The 21,336-nt window shown below is 37.0% G+C and overlaps 1 protein-coding gene across 2 annotated transcripts in view; it reads right to left on the bottom strand.

Annotated features, from left to right (window-relative positions):
* The window catches only part of LOC144193894 (CUB and sushi domain-containing protein 1-like), a 253,549-nt gene that overhangs the window by 102,268 nt on the left and 129,945 nt on the right, over positions 1–21,336 (bottom strand). For both annotated transcript variants that reach the window (XM_077712526.1, XM_077712525.1), the window contains exons 6-10: positions 17,689–17,801; positions 17,487–17,564; positions 11,932–12,013; positions 10,178–10,302; positions 6,214–6,335 (exon numbers count right to left, since the gene is read on the bottom strand). In XM_077712526.1, coding sequence (XP_077568652.1) covers positions 6,214–6,335; positions 10,178–10,302; positions 11,932–12,013; positions 17,487–17,564; positions 17,689–17,801 — 520 coding nt within the window. The remainder of the gene's footprint in view (positions 1–6,213; positions 6,336–10,177; positions 10,303–11,931; positions 12,014–17,486; positions 17,565–17,688; positions 17,802–21,336) is intronic.

Consider the following 21,336-nt stretch of genomic DNA (forward strand, 5'->3'; position numbering starts at 1 on the left):
TGTTATTCACAACTGACAACACAGTGTTATTCCAAAATACCTGCCTCCAAACTAGCATAAATCTAAATAAAAGGAAAACAAAAAGTCCACTGAAATGTTACACTTTTAATTAAAAGGTCTGTTTGCTGTTATGCCATTTAATCGGAGCTGTATTTTTGGCAAATATTTTTCGGCAATACCATTGTTCATGTGACAGTAAGGTTCTGTGTTGTAGAAATTCTCAGGACTGCAGGTGTTTATCAATGAGGCGAGGTTTATGTGATGTTGCCTACATTTTCACCACAGGGAACAGCTGCTCACACTGCTATGTGCTACTAAAAGAAACAATATTTGAGCCACATGAAGCCAGAGTGTTGGAATGTTTGTGTGTATGCTATCATTTCGTCAAGCAGATGTCAAATTACGCCAGTGTTTTTCAAACCGGTCCTCAGGGGTCGCAGTTTTTGTTCCGACTGATTCAGGACTGTTTAACATATAAAGGTTCTGCTGAACTTGTTGGACACCGGATGTGTATAAAGGTGTGGTCAGGTTTGGTTGGAACAAAATATTGCACACACTGAAGCCATTCGGGGAATTAATTGGAGAACACTGGTCAATGGAATGAGCGAGGAAACATTACGGTGTGAGTTTCTGACTGCCAATGCGAGCCAGTTTAGAAGTAATCTATATATTTGCATTGCAAAACTCATCTCAATTGGCCACTTATCATCCTGAATATTGAGACTGAAAGATCCTCTCTGGTCATTGACCTCAATGTCAGAATTAGACAAAAATTGACTTAATGTGTCCTGACTGGTGACGACGTTGAGGAAGTAAATGACCCATGAATGAAAGTGGCCAAATGTGTCTTACTAGAATAGCACACACACATTGATACTAATTCATTGGGGAAAAAAGGCAACAGTGATTAGACACCTAATGAGTTACGCCTGTGAGCAGTCAAGCATGGCTCAGACTTAAACAAAATAATTATCTTCTTGATACTGATGAATCTAGTGACTGACATGTACACACCTACAACTACACACACAGCACTATGTGTCCTCTCTTTTCCTGAAGTTACTTTATACTTAGTTTCGGTCAAATACTTTCCCAAACTTGTGCTTTTACTTTAGAATATAACAATCAATAATGAAAATTGATTTTTACTGATGCTAATGATCAAATATTAACTACGTCACAATGAAACTATGATTTTTTTTTTGAATTTAATCTATTCTGCCAGCTTAGGCAAATCGAAGCAAAGCAAAAGAAACACTTAAGCCTTTTATATTGCCTAATTAAACATTAGAGTATGAACCCTCATAGCGCAACAAAAAGGAACACACACCAATAGCATAATTTGTCTCTCTTTACAAAGTATTGATGAAACAAATCAGGCGGCAGAAAAGTCAAGGTGGACAAGGGACAATGAGATTCAAAGGGAAGAAAAGAGAGGTCGACAGAAAGATGATTGTTATTCATCTTAATACACACTCATTTCCTCTCTTTGAATACTTAGATTATCTCCTCTGTCCTTTTGAGTACTGTCTTCCTTGAACAGATCAGGCCGAAGGGAGCTATTCTTCCCCAGCAACAGACTTTTTATTTTTGCAAGATGAGTATAATCACGAATTAGGAGTTTTATCGCAAAATAATATCATAATCAAAACATTATTATTTAACATTATTTAAAAAACAAACTCATAAAAAATAAGGTCAGTAATGTGTTTTTCCTGCATGTATTATTTACATATATTAGTAATCATATCTATGACATAAGTAATGGAATATGAATTTACTGGAGAAAATGACAGAGATTAGATAAATCGGATGTGACACCATGCAATTAATTTGTGTTTCATTTTATTTAGAAGAGCAGACACTTGTCCTATTTTGAGATAGTCTCTAAATTGTTTAATTAGATCTGATACTACGCTTCAATTTTGAATAATGTCAGCGAAATTTATTTAGCAAATTGTTTAAATCCACTGAGAACTATATATTATATATATTTTAAAATCCTTGATCTTGATTTTAATCTCTTGCCGATGCAATAACTATGTGATGTGTTTCATATATATCAGTGTATAAATGTTGACTATGGGTATGTCTACACTAGCATAAATAATGTTATACAGGTAGTTCACACACACATTTCATACCTAGCCAGCTTGATATTTAAGGAGCATTTTTGGCAGCCCACATACGCAAAACAGAACCAGCCTCAAATGTTACGTCTCGAATGCATAAGATCATTTCTTAGTACTTCTTGGAAAGAAAGCGTACTGTAAACAATGACAGTGGAACTGTGAATCAACCACCATAGGTGAAAATAACACCTCCTTTTGAGGTCACAAAGCATATCTTTTGTTGAAATAAGTGTAGCTTTACTCTCAAAGTGAACTTGACATTGAGTATATTACAAAGTCAACGCCGTACTTTCCAGATTGTTTTTTGAAAATGTATTTGGTCTGAACATTCAGGCCTGTTGTACTACCAGAAAAATGAAAATGAATAGGCCTTCCTGGCTAATTTATTTTCACTAGCAAATCCCTCTATTCTCATAAGAACATTTGGAAATGTAGTAATTGGCATATTGCTCTGGAAAACTCATTCTTTCAGATTCAGCAGTCAGTTAATAATGTGGTACAGCACTGTGTGCACATTGCCTTATTGTCAGTAATTATTAACAACAATACAATTTTGAAACATTAAACGTAAAACATTGTTTTTGTGATGGGAGCAAAATACACAGTATCCGCAGCAAAGACCCAGATTACATTTAAATACAACAGCACCCAGCATTGTGAGGATAAGCAGTTCAGAAAATGTAATCTCATTTTCTGAACCACTTTATCCTCATTAGGGTCGCTGGGATTGCTGGAGCCTATACCAGCTGACTCCGAAGGCAGGGGACACCCTGAATCGGTAGCCAGCCGATCGCAGGGCACAAGGTGATGGACAAACATACACACTTACACCCATACCTAGAGGCAATGTCCAATCAGTCCACCATGCATGTTTGTGGAATGTGGGAGGAAACCGGGGTGCTCGGGGGAAACCCACGTCAGCCCCGGGAGAACATTGGTTCAGAAAATGAATTAATGAATTTAAAAAATGGGCCAATTAATTTTTTCATGATACAAAATATGTGATTTTAGTACGAGTAGAACATGTTTTGTTTGTTTATGTTTGGAATCAGTTTCTGCATTGTCAAGATTCTCAAGATGGACAGGCTTCAGATGTTAAATTCCTATGTGATGCTTTGTCAATTTGGATCAGATAATCCAGCTCCTCAAGCAGGTTATACAAGGTTGTTATCAAATATAACGGGGTTTGAGCTACAGGGGAAAAAGGACAGAAATAGTTTCAAACCCACCCAGACACAAGCTGCATAGCCATAAGAACCATACATGTCCTGTAGGTCATTGCCATATTTCAAGGGAATAATGCCCACTAACTAAACTTTTTCCCTGCCACAAGGCAAGTGAACAACAAGTCAGTATGCAGCACGGTCATTCATAAGGCAAATCTAGGAACAGCAGAGGCGGTAGCAGAAACAACAACAACAACCGTATTGTTACCTAACCCCTGAAGACAAACCGAACATAAACATAAACATGGGAGCACCCTACTTAAGATTTACTACCGAGAAAGGCTCTTGGAATAAAAGTAGAATGTAATCGAACAAGAAATAAGTACTACTAATCACATTCACACATAAATTAATATATCAAATACAATTGCTAAGCCTTTGCATATATTTTGTTATTTTTCCATTGTCTAAATTCATGTTAATCACACTAGATTGCTTTCCTGTCTGTCTGGAATAACACTTTTTAATTATTGGTTCTATATATTAGTTAACCCATCATTCAGATAAAACAAAGAAACTGTCATTTATATTGGTGAAGAGTCAAAGCAGCACTCATTTTCCTTGTGTAAATTAGCCAACTAAACACTTTTTTCTTTGCTTCATTTTCACTTGCAGACTGAGCTCAGAGCCATCTTGCTCTCATTTTGTGTTTCCTCGTTCTACTTGCACTGTTTACAGTGGGCCAAGAATATCTAGATGCTAAAGGAGTGGTGCAGATGATGGGGTGATTGCTGAAAGATGAAGGAGAGGTAAGAGAAAATGAGGCAAGTAAATTGTAAAGGGAACAGAGATGGTAAGCACAGAAAGAGGACGGGACAAGATATGGGATATGTGATCAGACATGAAGAGAAGAAAATAGTGCCTGGCAAACTGGAAAGACTTGAGATGTCGTAGCAAAGGTCTATAAATAATTCATGATGATACAACAATGACTCAACAACCAATCTGCATTCACAAAACTGTGGAGGTGTGGTGACCTTGGGCTCACCAATAGAGAATCATAAGGGAGCCCAAGCAATACTTCAACTGGCTCTGCAGTAGAAAATACGGATGTGTAGGTAGTACAGTCTACTGCTGTATATCTTTGGCTACTGACCAACATGTTCTAGAATTAGTTCCTGTGAGTAGGTGTAACTTGAACATTAAATCAACATACCAATTAGATTATTCAAGGGTTACTTCAGTTTTTCTCTGAATGAAAACAAGAGCGGAAAGTAGGGGTGTGAAACCAACCGTCTGTATCATCCCTATGAACTCTGCTGCTGCATTTTATCAAGTTGTTTCTTTCTGACCAGCTCTGACCTGCTCGGTGGGCGAGTGGTTAGCACGCCTCACTCACACTGCAAGTAACTTCGTATTTCAAGGATTTGTTTCTAGTCAAGCGGACGAATGGTTAGCGTGTTGTCCTTGCAACTCTTAGGCCTGCATTTTCTCCGTGTACTCTGGTTTCCTCCCACATCCCAAAGGTATGCATGTAGGCTGGTTGAACACTCTAAATTACCCCCAAAATATGAGTGTTAATGGTACTCTGTGTCCTAGTGCCCTGCGATTGACTGGCCACTGATTCAGGACGTGCACTGCCTGGTGTCCGTAGTTAGCTAGGATAGGCTCCAGCACCCCTCACGGCACATGTGGATAGGATAGGTCATTCATCTATAACACTAAATCGGAAACATTAATGTGCGTGTAAATGAAATTCAATACATAGACTAGCGGTTCGATGAAGTCTGTCTTTTGAAACCGTCTCTTACTTGAGCGTGAAGCGTAACCAGCAGACATGGGTGCTTTACGCGTTCCCTTTATGACGAGCTGTAATAGCCAGACACTGAAGACACGCTAGGGCACTTGATTGTAGAGATGTCACTTAAAATCTAATCAAATTAAATGACAAGACTTAAAACAAACAAGTGTCAATGTCTCCCAAGCTGATGTTAACTGCAACTATCAGCAAGAGTCTAGCTTCTTCCACTTTACCCTGGCAGACACCACACCACATTATCATATCTGCTGCTTAAACCAAAGCTGAACAGACCAGACGAGTGAGGGGACCAGCTCACGTATAAGAAGTCACTGATGGCTTTGTGAATATGCTCGACTGCTTTTATTCAAATTACGCACTGAGGAGTCAATCTCCCACCAAGTTCTTATGTGGTGTTTCGTGCAAGAATAAGCCTGGTGGCAGAACCTCACATTTCTGTCAACCAAGAAGGAGATTCTCTTTGACACCCCAATAACACCCCGGGATCTCTTTGGCACAGCTGTCATGTCAATGTAAAAGATGTGTGAAGACAAAGAAAAGGATGATAAAGCCCCAAAGTTGTCTTTACCAAGAAAGTCATCCATCATCTCTCCTTCAACTCAACTCTGAACTTTTGCCTGGGTTACAGTGCATCTACCTTGAAACAGTCTGGAATAGAGAGTGCTTATGGGGATGTATCTCCTCGGCAAGTCATACTTTGTACACTCTGACTGCACCATTACCCAATACAAGATGGGAGTCAAGTGTTGTTATGGATATGAATAACAAATGCATTGCAGTGCAGTGCACAATAAACAAATGTGCTTGGAGGGCGAAATAACACTGGCTTGACACACATACTTTAAGTAACATTGTCATTGTTCCCCTTTTGTGGCGACTTGAGTTGAAAAAAGCAATTGTTTACTCTTCGATCAAATTCAAAAGAACTGAATTGCATAAAATATGAGAAAACATCCAAATTAGGTTTAAACTTGTTACCTGGTAATTGCTTGCTTTTGAACCAAAAAGTCTTGACTCAATAGCAAAGTTGAGCATTTATCATTAAAAAGGGATAATGTCCATAATGACAATGGTGGAGTGGGGGTGTTTCACTAACCTTTGCAGAGTCCAGGGCAGTGACTACCCAGACACAGTGGGCATTGTTCTCATACTGGACTGGGTAATTAGGAGATGTTATGATCCCTCTAGGGCCCCGTAAGTTGCTTCCGCAGGTACGAGCTACATGGGGAAAAATAAACAAGTAAATAACAGAAAACAAACACAATGATGACACAAATATGATTGATTACATCCCAGGGCCTGAGTTTTCTCCAGGTGCTCCTGTTTCATCGCAAATCCCAAAAACATGTTTGGTTGGCCAGTTGAACATTTTATTGTGCCCTGAGATTGACTGGCACAGTATTCCCAATTGTTGCACATAGTTGAGGAAAAAGCAGTACAGGAATTTTATTTAATGAATCAATTCTTTCATTTTCTGAACTGCTTATCCTCACAAGGCTCACAGGGGTGCTGAAGCCTATCCCAGCACCACCAGGCGGCGGACACCTGAATTGGTGGCCAGCCAATCGAAGGGCACGAGGTGACGGACAACTATTCTTTCTCACAGCATAAGCGGATGAGAAAATGAACGATCTTAGAACTGTGAGGCCGACATGCTAAACACTCAAGTCAAAAGCCTTTATTGTCATTATACAACAGCTCAGTATAACAAAATTAGTGAGGTCGCCAAGCCACCAAAAAGGACATTTTAAAACAAATTGTGTTTGTTAAAATATTATGAATTTTCTTTTTAAAATAATTAGAAGCGGAATTATACCATTTAAATAACTCATTCCTCCTAATTGTATATCTATTAAACCAGACTGCAGTTGTAATTTTTAACAGCTTTCATAAAAGGTATTTAATAGAGACAGCTTCAGTGTCATTCAACAGTGAAAAGAGACAAAGGGGAAAAAAGTAAGCAAAAATGAGTGATGTAGAAAGGGCAGAAAGGTTAAAAAGAGACAGAAAGAGAGCTGAAAGAGAGGGAGACTTCAGGATGACTGCTTTGCCTGTTAATTAGAGAAGAGAGCTGAATCACACTGTGCTGTAAGTGTACGCGCACACGCACACACTCATGCACACACATTAATGGCTATTCATTCCACAGATCAGCTTCTAATTAACAGTTAGGTCTTAGGGGAAAATAGTGAAAGCTCATGGGCTCAAATCCCCAGAGAGGGCCAAAAACAGACCAGACAGACCATAACACTCAGTGGGCCAATTGAGGTATGATTATTTTGTCTGCCTGACAGTGCATCAAAGCAGACAAAAAAAATACTGACTTCAAAGTTCAAGAAACAAGGCATCCCTGTTGGTAAGACATGCCAATTAATCATTGGATATGTTTATGTGCTGATTGGGTTCACAAAAATTGAAGGGAAAGTGACTGTGAACTTTGTGTTGGGAAGTTGTTGCACAATTTCCGTTTATAAACACTGTCATTCATTAAGGTTTTGCAGAAAAGCCTGCAGGCATCAATGACACCCAATACACAAAAGTCCCAAAGTGTAAACACAATTGTTGATGTGTAATTGCATGAATAAAAGTATTTAAAAAGCCAGTATTTCGTGGGAGCGACTACTATATCAATTCAACTGGGACATGACACATTGAATTATAAAGAATATATTTCTTTTGTTGGAAATTGCTCGTGCAATATAAAATTAAATATTTATTAGAAAGTTTTCGTACAGAGAACCATGGCATCCTTCTATTTCAGTCAACTTCTCATGCGCCCTTTGGCTTTTTGTCTCCTGACAAGAGTAGCCGGTATCATGAGGGTGGCTGAGTTGCCACAGCCACACTCTTACTTCTAGACACAAACACAGACAGTGTAATACAATGTGACAGGAATCTTACAGTATGTGTCTGAGCACAGGGACGGTCTGTCCGTCAAACAAATACACACAGCTCGAGGCCACGAATGCTGCAGAGGTGTGTGACATGATCCTTTGGATATCTGCTGTCAATGCAGGCTATGCAGTGCTTGTGTGTAAGTGTGTTCTCGTGTGTGCGTGTGTGTATGTATGTGTTTTGTGGATGCCAACTTCTGGCTTTGTATTGTGGTGCAATGCCATCAACAGGGTGTTGTCAGGAGATACGTCGGTAATGAGAACCCCTACTTATTGGTTTGACACTCACAGAGGAATCAGTGGTGCTATCAATAGCAAACACCAAATGTAAATGATATAATGTACTCATAACGCTTGTAACTGAAAGAATATGAATATGGCAATATCTGTTACATATGTGCATAGAGAAATGGCATTGCCTTCTAACCGACATTTACACAACTGTTGTTTAAACTCACTGCCCAATTCACTAGGTATGTTCTCATAAAGTACTGTGATATAGAACACCATATTGTTAAAAGTCCATGATACACAAAGATACAAAGTATGCATTATTTCCAGTTACAAATACATTAAATTGTTGAGATTTATTCAGACGTATGGCCAATAATACTTCATCAATCCAGTTGGCAATTTTTACAGTGAAGCCAATAATGTTGAAAAGAAATTATGTTTCTCCCTGGAATTATTTGTAATTGTTGATTCAATTTCTCATAATTAGCTTGTTTTAAGTGATTATTTTTGTTACAAAGCATATTTGTTCATTTAGTTATGCTAGAAACTTATGACGGGTTGAAAAATTGCTGCTCTTCCATGACTTATTAAATAGTCTATTATCCTATTACATACAATACAATAATGTTTTGGATTCCTAAATGGGTCTACCTTTCAAACCTTATGAATGAAATCAGGCCGGTCATTGCTATTTATTTTACACTGCTTGTTTCATTTTTTCTTTATTATCAGATGTATTATAGTCATTTTCCAAAGTAAAGTATTTAAAAAAAGTTGAGGAAATGGGTTTGGCTGTAAAGTAAACAGGTCATTCAAGTATTGTAATAACTTTAAATTTGAAATGGTCAGAAGTATAGAAGTGTGTTGCTATGCTTTTTTTTCTTCTTTGAAACAATGCACTGCGGTCCAACTAGACAACGTGTCAATGGGATTAAGAGCAAAGAGAAAACTGTAGTAGAAAGTCGACAAGGGTAGAAAAACCCTGACAAGAGGGAACAGGGCATGTAGATTGGCTTGCTAAGCAAGTATAAAGAGCAGAGAAGCGTATTGTTTTCATTTGTTGTAGTAAAGATGTACAGCACTGGTTCAAAAAAAGGAGGAATCCTCTAGGTGTTTGTTGTAGAGCTTCATCACAAGAGATCTTCCAGCATTGTAACCCCGAGTGTAACAGGCAACATAAATATTTCCGACAGAAATGTCCATAGCACTTTTTCACAGCTTGGGTGCTCTTTCTTTAGAGTAGCATTAGAAATGTAGACAAAAACAACCAACTGTTGAACTCTTTGACACAAGCCTACTGTATTTTACGGACTATAAAGCACACTTTTTTTCAAACTTTGGCTGGGTGTGCGAAGAATACTCAAGTGCAACATGTTTTTTTTTCTCAGAACACTGACAGCCTGTTTTGTTTCTCTTTTTAGCCTATAAATAGGTGAAAATTCTGTTTTTTTAAGAATATACCTATTTAGCCTGTTCCCTTTCAATTAACTATTGTTATTTTGCCATTTGTCTTGGTTTCAAATAAAAAATTGTGCTGCACAAGAGCAACTTATACTTCAGTGTGACCTTTATGTTTTAATTGTTCCTCTTCATTGTGTATTATTTGGCTGGTGAAACTTGTACTCAGGTGCTTATTTTTCCATAAATATGGTTAAGCTTTTTTTATTTACAGAGACAGAATAAATTGTCAGTTAAAATATTAACTTTGTTGCATGTAATGGGTAAAGCTTGTATTTCGCCATTTCATTATGTTTGTTTTGAAAACAATTTCCTTGGGTAAAGGATGAAAACAATGGCAAGAATTAAAAATGTCCTTTGTCTGGCAAAAGGCAATGCTTTAGATTTTTGTAAAGTGTATGGTAATGTGCCTGTAAAACATTATACTTTAAAATCAAGTAGGGTTTTGTAAGGGTGACAGGTGTAAAAACCTACTTCTGCAGATGGGTCGGTGGTCACTCCAGGCAGCCAATGTGTCCGTCACTCTCTGACAGGTAATACTTTTGGAACCTTGAAGAACATAGCTGTCATCACAACTGAACTGGACACTGGAGCCCACTCTAGTATATTGGGAGATAAAACACAAAAGATGTCAACAGTTCAGTACTTTCAATACCTGGTTTCAATTCTAAATTGATGTTTTTCTTTGCTGACATGTGTCTTCACGGTTTGTATTTTTAAAGCCTGCTACTTTTGCTATGTGTTTATCCATTTTCTCAATTTACTAATGCTTTGACCCGCCTGCTGTCTAACATGATCGGAACATTTTCCCATGTCAGCACAAGTCTGCATGACACCTTGCATGTAAATCTCAATGTCATGTCCCAGCGGATAGATACAACCTGGCCTCCTGGCCCATCCACTGCACATTTTCTTTTCCAGGGGCTCCATGCTGTTATTACACGATCTACAACGTACACATCTCTCTGGGAGCATGAGGTGCTGGGTCATTATTTATATGCAAATTACATACAGGTCCGATTGTGTAATTTACAGCTACATGAGAAAGGTATATTGTATCACACCAATTATTTTAAATTGAAATCTTAGACAGATTTTCTTCCTTAAATTTTTTATGACACATTTGCCTGAGAGGGCACTTAATAAAACTTGAGGACAATGGTAATCATTATAAAAACAAAAGCAAATATGTATTGCAACACCACTTAAAGAAAACAATCCTCACTATTAAAAACCAAACCAAACATGCATTCTTTGTTTTGCTTTGAAATGCCTGTTTAGTAGGATAAATGTTCAATAAAACTCTTGCAGCCATGTTCCATATTGTTACAAGACACAATCTGAATTTCCAATCCTATCCAATTTTCATCAAATTGCTCCTGCGGCAGCAGCATACTTAGTGGATGAGGTACTATGAAATCAGAGAATACCAAATTGACAGTGACATAAAAGGGCATGTTTTTTAACTAACCTAAAAAGTAAGGCCACAAAATACTGTTTTAGTTTTTTTTTCCCTCAATGTAATCTATTTTTCCTACTCCCCTGAATATTAAAAGTCCCTTTGTTATTGTATTCTTCATTGCCACAATTCCAGATCCCTCTGGATTACAACTTGATACAAAATTGCGAACAAATTAAGTACATTCATATAGTATGTTATCTTATGTGGTGCTCACATAAACGTTAATAATGGCCTTTTACAAGCTCCAGTAATGGACCTATTATATTTGTGAAGCCAGAGTAACTAATGGCGATGAAGAACCACATGAGACTAAACGAGAATATCATTTATAAAATGCTCAGGCCTAAAAAAAAAAAAAGGAATATCCTTCCTTGAATCTCCAGTAATTACAACATAGGATTTTCAGCTTCTGATGACATGGTCTCATGATAATTGCATCAAACAATAAAATCATAAATTGTCTCTTATGGCCTTTGGTGTGAGATGGCACACCAGTGAGTCATCAAATGACTGTTTTTCAACCATTCATATTGATCCAACAATGTTTTTCTGACATATTCCCTCCCTACAGAGAAGAAAAAACTAACAAACTGAGGGAGGCACAAAGAAAAACTGGACGGATCTGTAGTTTTGTTGGTTTGGACAAAAACAATGTGAAAACACATTTGATTATCATTAATTTCATGCACATTTTGTATTTCTAACAAAAACCTTATGTTTTTGATCCTGTTTTCACTAAGAAGAGAAATAAATAATGTGGACTCACTGAAAGGCAGATCCCATTCTCTTTCCATTTTCTGGGACTCCAGGATCTGGACAAACATCTCCAGCAAGGCCACTTTGACTCACTGAGAGAGAAACAGACAAACTAAGTTCATATTCTTAACTACACATCCTTTCAGCAAATTTTAGGTTTGTTTGCTTTTGGTCTTTTTGTGTTGATTTAGTCTTGACTTCTTCCCTGTGTAACTTGTCCTGATTGTCTAATGCTTTCACCTGTTATCGCCTTCCTTATGTGCCGCAGCCTATCAGTTGCCCCTGTTCTTCATGTCCCGTTAACCCATGTGTGTGTATTTAACTCCCCTATGTTCATTTTATTGTTGTGTGCTTGTCAATCTCACGTCAGTGTTAGGTGGGCACCCCAGGTTTTTTTGTCATTCTATGGCATTTGGTTCATTTTTGTGTTTTTGAATTCCCTGATTGTGTTTGCACAGCCACTTTTACGAAGCGGCTTAGAAAAACTCCCAAAATCTGAAAGCAAAAATAACACGGAAGGCTATAAAACATTGAGGAAAACATGACAGTAGCAGTCAAAAGGCATGTTCTCGTCTGTCAGGAGTCATGGTCAACATGTTGAGTTGTAAAATATATCTTAGTGCATTTACACATATTCAAAATTCAAAATAAACCTCTTGTCGTCCACAAAAAGGAGGAGGACAGTTTAGGTCCCTGGATAAGAAGGAGACACTGGGATAACTATTATTCAATGTGACAGCATGAACAAATGTTTTTTTTCTTATTAGGAGACATTTGACATATTTTAGAGCAGAAAAGCATAGCTATTTCTTACGCATCAAAATATGAATGGCATGGTGAGTCTTTAAACGCACCCCAGGAACCCTTAAAATTATTTCAGGCTTCATCCTGTTAAAAGTGGACAAATTGGCTGCTCTTTTGAGATGAAAATATTGGTGACATGTCTAGCTTGGAGTATCGGTGTTAGTTTGAACATGCAGCCAAGTGAAAAATCAAACAGTATTTATAATTCATTAGGTCTGTAATTTTAATTTTTAAGAAAAATGCAATTAGATGGTTGAAAGGAGAGACTGCTCTTAAAACAATTATTGAAGAACAAGTAAATGTACGTGTGAAAACCAGCCTCAACCTTGTCCTCATCACCCTTGTCCCTTTGTTTTGTCCCTCCTTGAAGTCCTAAGGTAGTAAGCGGCAACCGCATTTGAAATATGTCCTGACAAAAGATCTGAAGAGCACTTCAGACACCTGTAAAATCCTCTATAACAAATATATTCTGGGGTTAAAAAAAAGATGGCCAAAAAAAATAATAATACCAGTTCAACTCAGAATTTCTCATGAATAATGCTCAATCTTTTCTTAAGTAAGCTTTTACTGCACGTGAGACCTCTGAAACATTGACTTCATTTTGATGTGTTGACACCCTTGCAGGATCGCGGCAGGAATATGAATATTGGTGAATATATTTAAGTGTATTATTGTTATATGTGAATGAGTGATTAGCAAGTCTGCCTCACAGCTCTGGGGACCTGGGTTCAAGTCCAGGCCAGTCCACCTGTGTGGAGTTTGCATGTTGTCCCCTGGCCTGCGTAGGTTTCCTCCGGGTACTCCGGTTTCCTCCCACATTAAAACAAAAAACAAGAAAAACGTTTGGTAGGGACTGTAAATTGCCCCTAGTTAGGGGTGTGCATGGTTTTTCGTCTCCTTGTGCCCTGTGATTGGCTGACCACCGATTCAGGGTGTCTCCCACCTCTGAGGATGAAGCGGTTCAGAAGATGAATGAGTGGATAATATGTTAACAAATTATCTAGAAAGAAGGGATTGGCTATTTTAATGACATTGCAGTAAAACCGTCATTTCCAGCAGATTTTAGACTAAAAACTCCACTTTTAAATAACTTAGCAAAGCAACATCAACCAACTGCATCAACAGATGACGATTATCACTAATAATCCAATGGCAGTAAGAATAACAATATAAAAACAGACATTGTTCTTATGATTAAACCTCCTCCTGCATTTTCACCTTCAAACGGGTAAAAGGCCGTGGAAGTCTTCAGCAATGCAAGCATACAAGACGGGGGATGTTCTTGTGTGCTGTGGGTTGTGAGTGAATGGACAATTTGTATGCATGGCTGTGTGGGATATGATGCAAACAGAAAAGGCTGTCTTGCAGCTCCACCGTGGTTTTGATGTTCTTTCCAAAAACACATCACAGAAACATATAAACACATCCTGAAAACGCACCCTCTCAGCCACATTTCTCTCATCTTTTTCAGCCCCACTCATGTTCAAATGACATTCATTGGCATCTTTTACAAAGGTTCATTTTCCAAATGCTCATTCAAACTATATGAGTTTGTAACAGAGAAAGCTGGGCCAGAGTTAAAACAAATTCTCCAACTTACTCAATCCTGTATCCGCACTGAAAAGACTATTCAATGTTAAAATATGAGCTTATGATGCATAATGTCATTTCCATATCTTCAAAGTGTCTTCACCAGACCTTTCATCTACAGAACTCAACTCTTTAGTAAATTATGGAAAGTGATTAATTTCACTTCGGCGTATAGACATCTGCAGCAGAATGCACTAGAAAGTACTAGAATAGTTGTTAGTTTGATGATTCACTTCAAAATTAACAAAATATTGTTTAAGAAACTAAGTGCTAAAAACATTGGCACAAATGGTAAACAATTGAGTGCTGTGTTTCTGTGTCACAGCCAGAAACACTTTTTTGGGCATGGATATTTGCCAGAAGGTCTAAAACTGAATCGGGTGTTGGCACAGCCAAAACAAATATTCTGAATGGAATATATCCCCTTGTTGTCACACCTACAAGTGAAAATTAAAGAAAAGCAGGACATGATCTCTCATCTGCTGGCGTAACATGCTCCGCTCTTACAGGAAGCCTTTTTAGAACGTTTTGTAATTTGTCTCTGGGCTTTTCTTTGTCTCTCAACATGAACATTTATGATACCGGAGGTCGCAGAGCCAATTAAATCCATTTGACTTTGAATTCCAAAATAATAAGACTTGACATAATCCTTTCATGCAAATTTGGAAGCATAGAATTTGCCTGGTTTTGAATCATTTCTATGTATATTGAACAAAAGCAGCAATATATTTGTTTTACTGCTAAAACATTACTACCAAATGGTAAACAAAAAACAAAAAAAAAATGTTTGAAATCATTTTTAATCCTGAATGTTTCCAAGTAACCTTGATACAGTATGCTTGGATAATCTCTAAGACCCCTTGAACCTGTGTGTGACGCATTATTTAACTAATTTATTCTCCATTACAACAATGCTGCAATTTGTTTTAATGAGCATTAGTCCCAGAGTGAGAAATTAAATTTCTCATTTTGGTCCAGGGTTGAACGATGCTTGAAGTGTCCCCAGACAACACGTTTAATCATTTATATCCTCATTCTTTGGTGCCGTATTATTACAGATAGCAGGAATGTTTTCTACTGTGTAGAGGTATGAATTAGGTCAATGTTTACTTTGGGGGTGTTTTAAAACACATACAAAATACAGTGGAGATTGTTGTAATTTTTTCTTAAATATCACACAGGAATCCACAAAGAGCAATCTTAGGTGAGCTATTGGCCGGGTGGAGCAAAGTATTTCACAAGTCAGAAGATTAACTGACTTTTTGCAGCTATGCTGAGCTCAGTTAGTTTTAAACATTAATATAATATATATTTAAGAGACACCCAGAGCCACTTGTTCTGCAAGTATCTTGTGTATTCTGGCATAGCAAATTGACTCCATAGCCTAAAGAAAACATGCACAGAAGAGTCATGACCAATGGGGTTTACGGGTAATCTCAACTCTTCACCAAGCATCACATCATTGATAAATATCTAAATCAAACATTTACATCCACACAGATACACAAATGATAATTGCTGCTACACATGCTTGACTGAGCATGTAAATGAACAAATTATTGATGAGAGTTTTATGATGAAGGTGAAAGCTAAGGAATACTTTAAGTATGAGCTCGGCCTTCTGGAGGAATAGAAACGATGCATCAGATTATCTGATACATTTTAAAAATGTCTCTTATGAGCCAATCACTTCAAAAGAATATTTTTTTTCTACTAACATCTAATCATTGTCATAATTAAATGTAGCCCAAGCCCCCTTTTGTTTATGTACTGTATGCACAATGTATTTTGCGGACTACATGGCTAATTAAAAAACAAAACAAAAAGAATAATAATCAGATGGAGCACTACAATGCCCATTGACCTGAAGCAAATAGGTAGCAACAAATGTTTCAATATACCATTAATTAAAGTACAATATTTTTATGTATGTAAACAGTGATCCTGGAACAAAACATATTGATGTTTTGGGGAACAATTGTATTTTTTGACTTTTGCTTCCAAAAAAAAAAGATTTGATTTATAAAATAAGTACCCATGTGTAATGATGTAGACTGAAAAACACCATATAGTGAGAAGGCTGATTCATATCTACTAAAAATGACTTATAAAATATAAGCGTTTCGGAATCAAGCTTGTAGAGGGCCACAATGAATCCCATTGGGCTTTCTGCATGTGTTGGTATCATGTCATTGAAGATCAGTTCCACTCAAATCAGAGAGACAATTGTCTTTTAAATACATTGTATCCCTATTGGCTCACGTTGAGTACTAAAAATTATTTTCTAATTGAAAATGCAAAACATAAAAATGGCATTCAATGGAAAACAATGCTATCTAAAAATACAGAAGCAAACACTCTTAAATTAGTATATCTTCAACAGTGTCAATTAAAATCGCTATTATACACTTGTGAATTAAGAGTATGAAATACACGCACACTGTTTTCATGAATTTACCAATGTAGCGCGTTTACGCCTGGAACACAAAGAAAATGTTGGCTTTCAAATGTAGTGCAAAAAAAACGTATTTATCTTTTCTACTACCCCGCAAGAATTAGCTGGTTTGCCAGTCTGTCACTGTTCCTATTGGGTCATTATAACAAACAGCATCCAGCTCATTTCCACAGAAAAGGCCTTAAAAACCCCACTTTGCTACACCTGCAAAGTACCAAATGGCAAAACAGACTTATTTATGGACAAGCTGGTGAACATTGCGGCACAGACTGAAGTCTGATATTTCCCTCAGGAGGTAATACAGACCATAAATGCAACGTAGGGAGCGGTGATATTGGACTTACTTTCACTGGCTTAAAGGGAAACAGCTCTATTAGGTTGCCGCTGCTGGGTGTGTAAATAAGCTACTATTTGAAATCAAATGGTTTGTCAAAACAACAGCATTAATACATTCCACATTTCTTGTGGAAGTGAAGCTGGAGCACATTTCCATCAAGTACATACTGTCATCAATCGAGAGTAGGTAAGGAATATATGAATTTCAAATATTGTATTATGCCTTATAAGACTGTGAGGAAAAACCCACTTCTTGTGTATACTTTATAATGTGAGACAGCACTATATCTTCTGCTTCTGACCAAGACACAAACAATAACATGCTAAACAACTTTTTTTTTAATCAACATGAGTAATTGTGCAAGTGTGTGTTGACTTACAGACAGCATTTTTGTGACTGGAGTCTTTATTGGGCATCATTTTCACTCCTCTGGACTTCAACTCTATAGCCTTTTTCACTGCAGGATTAAAAACAAATGAAAATGTTTGATATAGAAACAGATTTTTATGAAAAAAAATATATGGTCAACTTTTTTTGCCGATAATTACTGATCACAACTCCTCCTTCTTTGTCTAACATACCTTGGTACTGAGCACTGAATCCTTTCCTTCGGTGATTGCTATCTGAGGTGAAGTGTATCCGCAGCCAATTCTTACTTGAAATGACTGGTGAAGGTAAGGTTGTACCAGTCAGCCTGAAATTAAAAAATACAAAAATATTTGTTTACATATTTGAGATGTATTTCAATCAAGTTTGACGTTGAAGTACAGGAACCCAAATTAAAGATGGAAAGTGAGCAATTTTTGTAATTCACACATGGTTGTATAACCATGCTAACTAAAATATTTTACATGAACATCTGTGTCAAAATTGTTGATTTAACGCAGAGCTTCCACAGTTCTTCCAAAATATGTAGAACTAAATAAAATGTAAAAAAAAAAAAAAACAATTACAGTTCCATTCTTTGAAAATGACTTTCCAAAGCATCACCACTGAGACTTTGTTGGTTACTGATGGTTGAGTCTTACATCAGTTTCAACTACTTTTATTTTTTCTTAGGAAAGACAATCTTGACAGGGAATAAAACATGTATGAGTGCGTGTGTGTGCTTAAATGTGGCAAAATAAGTGCAATGACTAAAACAACTAAACTACTAAAACAAAACAACAGAAAAAAACTAAATAAGTGATGTTTAGACTGCAAACTCCAGAAATTAAATAGTCTGTCATCCTCCCTGAAGCAATATGAGTAACTGCCCTTTAATAATGCCACAGGTAAAAAGAAGTGATAAAGAAGAGAAACATGTGCAGATAAGGAACAGGTCAGAAAAAAGGTTGTTTGAAAATATTACAAGAACTTTATTGAGCACTTATCAAAAAAGATGCATTCCTGGGATGTTATTAGGTTAAAAAAAGACAGCTCAAGAAAATTTGGCATTTAAAGTATTAAAATAAAATCACCACATTGCAAATGTGTAAGCCACAAGCCAGTAGCAATCTAGTACACCCTGACTCCAGAACTATATTAAGGTATTTCTGAATCAATAGTGATGCTGTATGAAATATAAGCCCCCTTTTTAGACTCTGAGCACATGGAAGAAAAGAAAAATGCACTAGTCTAAAAAGTATGAAGTATGCATGTATTCATTGTATGAAGTAAAATATGAAAGCATACAAACCTGTATAGATAGTTTATATGTCTGGTGACTATTGTTGAGAGAAATAAATGATAAATGCCAGTGGAATGTGTTATTTTAAAAATATGTACCTCTGAAACACTAGCACATATCATTTATCTATACATAGGCTATAAAATACAACAGTTTGCCCCCATGAGAGCATGAGACTTTGATATGTAAATCATTAGTTGTTGTACATCTTCTGGAATGAAAGGCGCATAACTCCATGTCCTAGCATTACATTTTTAACTAGCAGAAAATTCCTCCAAATGATATGATGAATTTTGAAAACAAGCAGCTGGTACACCGCGGGGGTTCCTCTGTAGGATTATTTGTGTCAACAGTTCGATGCAGTGGGCCAACCTTGCCCAACATTGTAAAAATGAGTGATGGCGGTTAGATGATATTGTTATAAATGGACAAATAAATACAAACCCATGATCCTATTTTTACATCAAATATTTTGAGAGTGTGATCAATAGCTTGTTAGCTGAAACGTTCTACTGTTTTTCTTATTTTATTTTTGTATTGTGCCATATTTACTTAAATAACACATGATGCCCTCTTTTCATTTACTGTATTGTTTTTTTTCCTCCACTATTTAAAATTATCGACCAAAGTCTTATAGAAATACTTCTGAGAGAATGTGACTTCTACCTCATTGTCAGCTCTTTAGTTTGTATATGAGAAGACTCATTGGAGAGAAAACAAAAGGGGAGAATCTGACACTTCTGTTTCCCCAAAGAATACTCCAAAATTAGTGCCGTAAATATAAGATGGCATCTGTGTTCCTGCCACGTATATTTGCATCAGGATCTCGTGGAGAATGTTCACCGTGTTCCAGAGACATTTGCACACAATGGAACCCAAACATGGAAATGCACCTAAAGTTGAGAGCATACTAGTGAATATATGTCATACGAAATATGCATTATTGTAACGCGATCCATGGAAGGGCACCCCAATTGTTGAATTATTCAGATAAAAATACGCTTAAAACATACATGGAAAATAACAATGACAACATAGACATGCATTTTAACAGACAAGAAATGTATTGAAGTGCAATGCTTTGCATGAAGATGAGGTGAAAAATGGGGGAGAGACATGCTGCATCTGCTCCATTATTCATTCGGACTGGCCAGCCACCTGACACGGGAATGAGGGAGCGGCGAGAGGTCAAAGAAGAGGACTGAAAAGAAAATGCAAATGAGAGGTGACCACAGATGGATCTTGGGGGAGGAAAAGAGAGTAGCAGAGCTAACTAATGATGTGCATATCTTTCTGAAGACAGTAGTGATGAAGCAGGTTGCAGGAAAATGGGAATAAATGTCACGGACCAAAAACTTTAAGAACGGGTAGACGAGGAGATGAGTAAGAAAACAAGATGAGGGACAGTGCGTTTAAGGGAGTGTGAATCCACTTCAATCAAGAGAAGGGAGAGGAGTATAGTGGTTGCGAGAGGGAAGGAGAGGACGAGAGAGAGAGAGCAAAAACAAGAGAGAGAAGATAAGATAGAGAAGAAAACAGGAGAGGGAACAAAACACAGATGGAGAGTTAGGTGACAACTCGTCATTAATGTTTGCGGGAGTGTTGGAACTTATCCTATTCGGTGGGCAATCTGAGATGAATAACCATCTTCCCTCATAGTCATACCTTGGGATGATTTGTAGTGTTCAATTTTTGTGTTTAATTATATTCCAACAAGCAGAATACTGATCAGAATGCCTTATTTTAAATAGGGATTGTAAATTCACACCATATTTAGTTTAGTTTCCCTTCAACTAAAAATATATGTGTACACCGAGTGGTGTATTACGAAAGGATAAGTTTCAACCCTAACAGTTAAAAGTACTACAATGGGATACAGAATCTAAACGCATAACGTCCTTGTGTTTTGAGCTGATGTAGAATGTCTGTGGGTTCCCCTCGGTGGGTTTAGGAGGTCTCACAGCAATCAAATTGTTTGGAAAAAATTGGAAGTTGTTGCTGATAATGTTGTGCATGACTTTTAGGTAATGTGCAAGGATACATGGTTGGTATTATGTGTGCTTGCTGATGTGGTATTGTTGATTCATTAACCTACAATCTGCATGCAATGTAAATAATGTAATGAGCATGCCCATGTCTAATCTGAAAAAGTACTTGAATCTTGAATGAGGTCGGCTTCTGTGTTCTTAAAATTACGTTTTTTCGAGGTATAATTAATTTGTTTTTGTGTGTTCCATCAAATTTAAAGGCACCATGAAGTAAAGCGTAAATATTTTTTTAAAGTGAGTGAGCTGCTGAACAGCAATTTATTATGAGCCAGAGATTCTTCAAATTATCAGCCGTGACCCCATTAACAAATTAATTTTATAATCAGCAACCAAGGTTTTAAAATTAAGCTCAAATCCATATTACACTAAAATGAAAACGGTTCATTTGATGTGGACATTTAAAGATTATATCAGGCTGTAAAAAATAACATTAAAAGATGCTACTTGTTAAAATGGTTGTCCATCTTAAATATTTTAGTGTATAATACTGGACATTTGTGAGTTTTTTTGTT

The sequence above is a fragment of the Stigmatopora nigra genome, chromosome 3 (assembly GCF_051989575.1).
Source record: "Stigmatopora nigra isolate UIUO_SnigA chromosome 3, RoL_Snig_1.1, whole genome shotgun sequence".
Lineage (NCBI taxonomy): Eukaryota > Metazoa > Chordata > Actinopteri > Syngnathiformes > Syngnathidae > Stigmatopora > Stigmatopora nigra.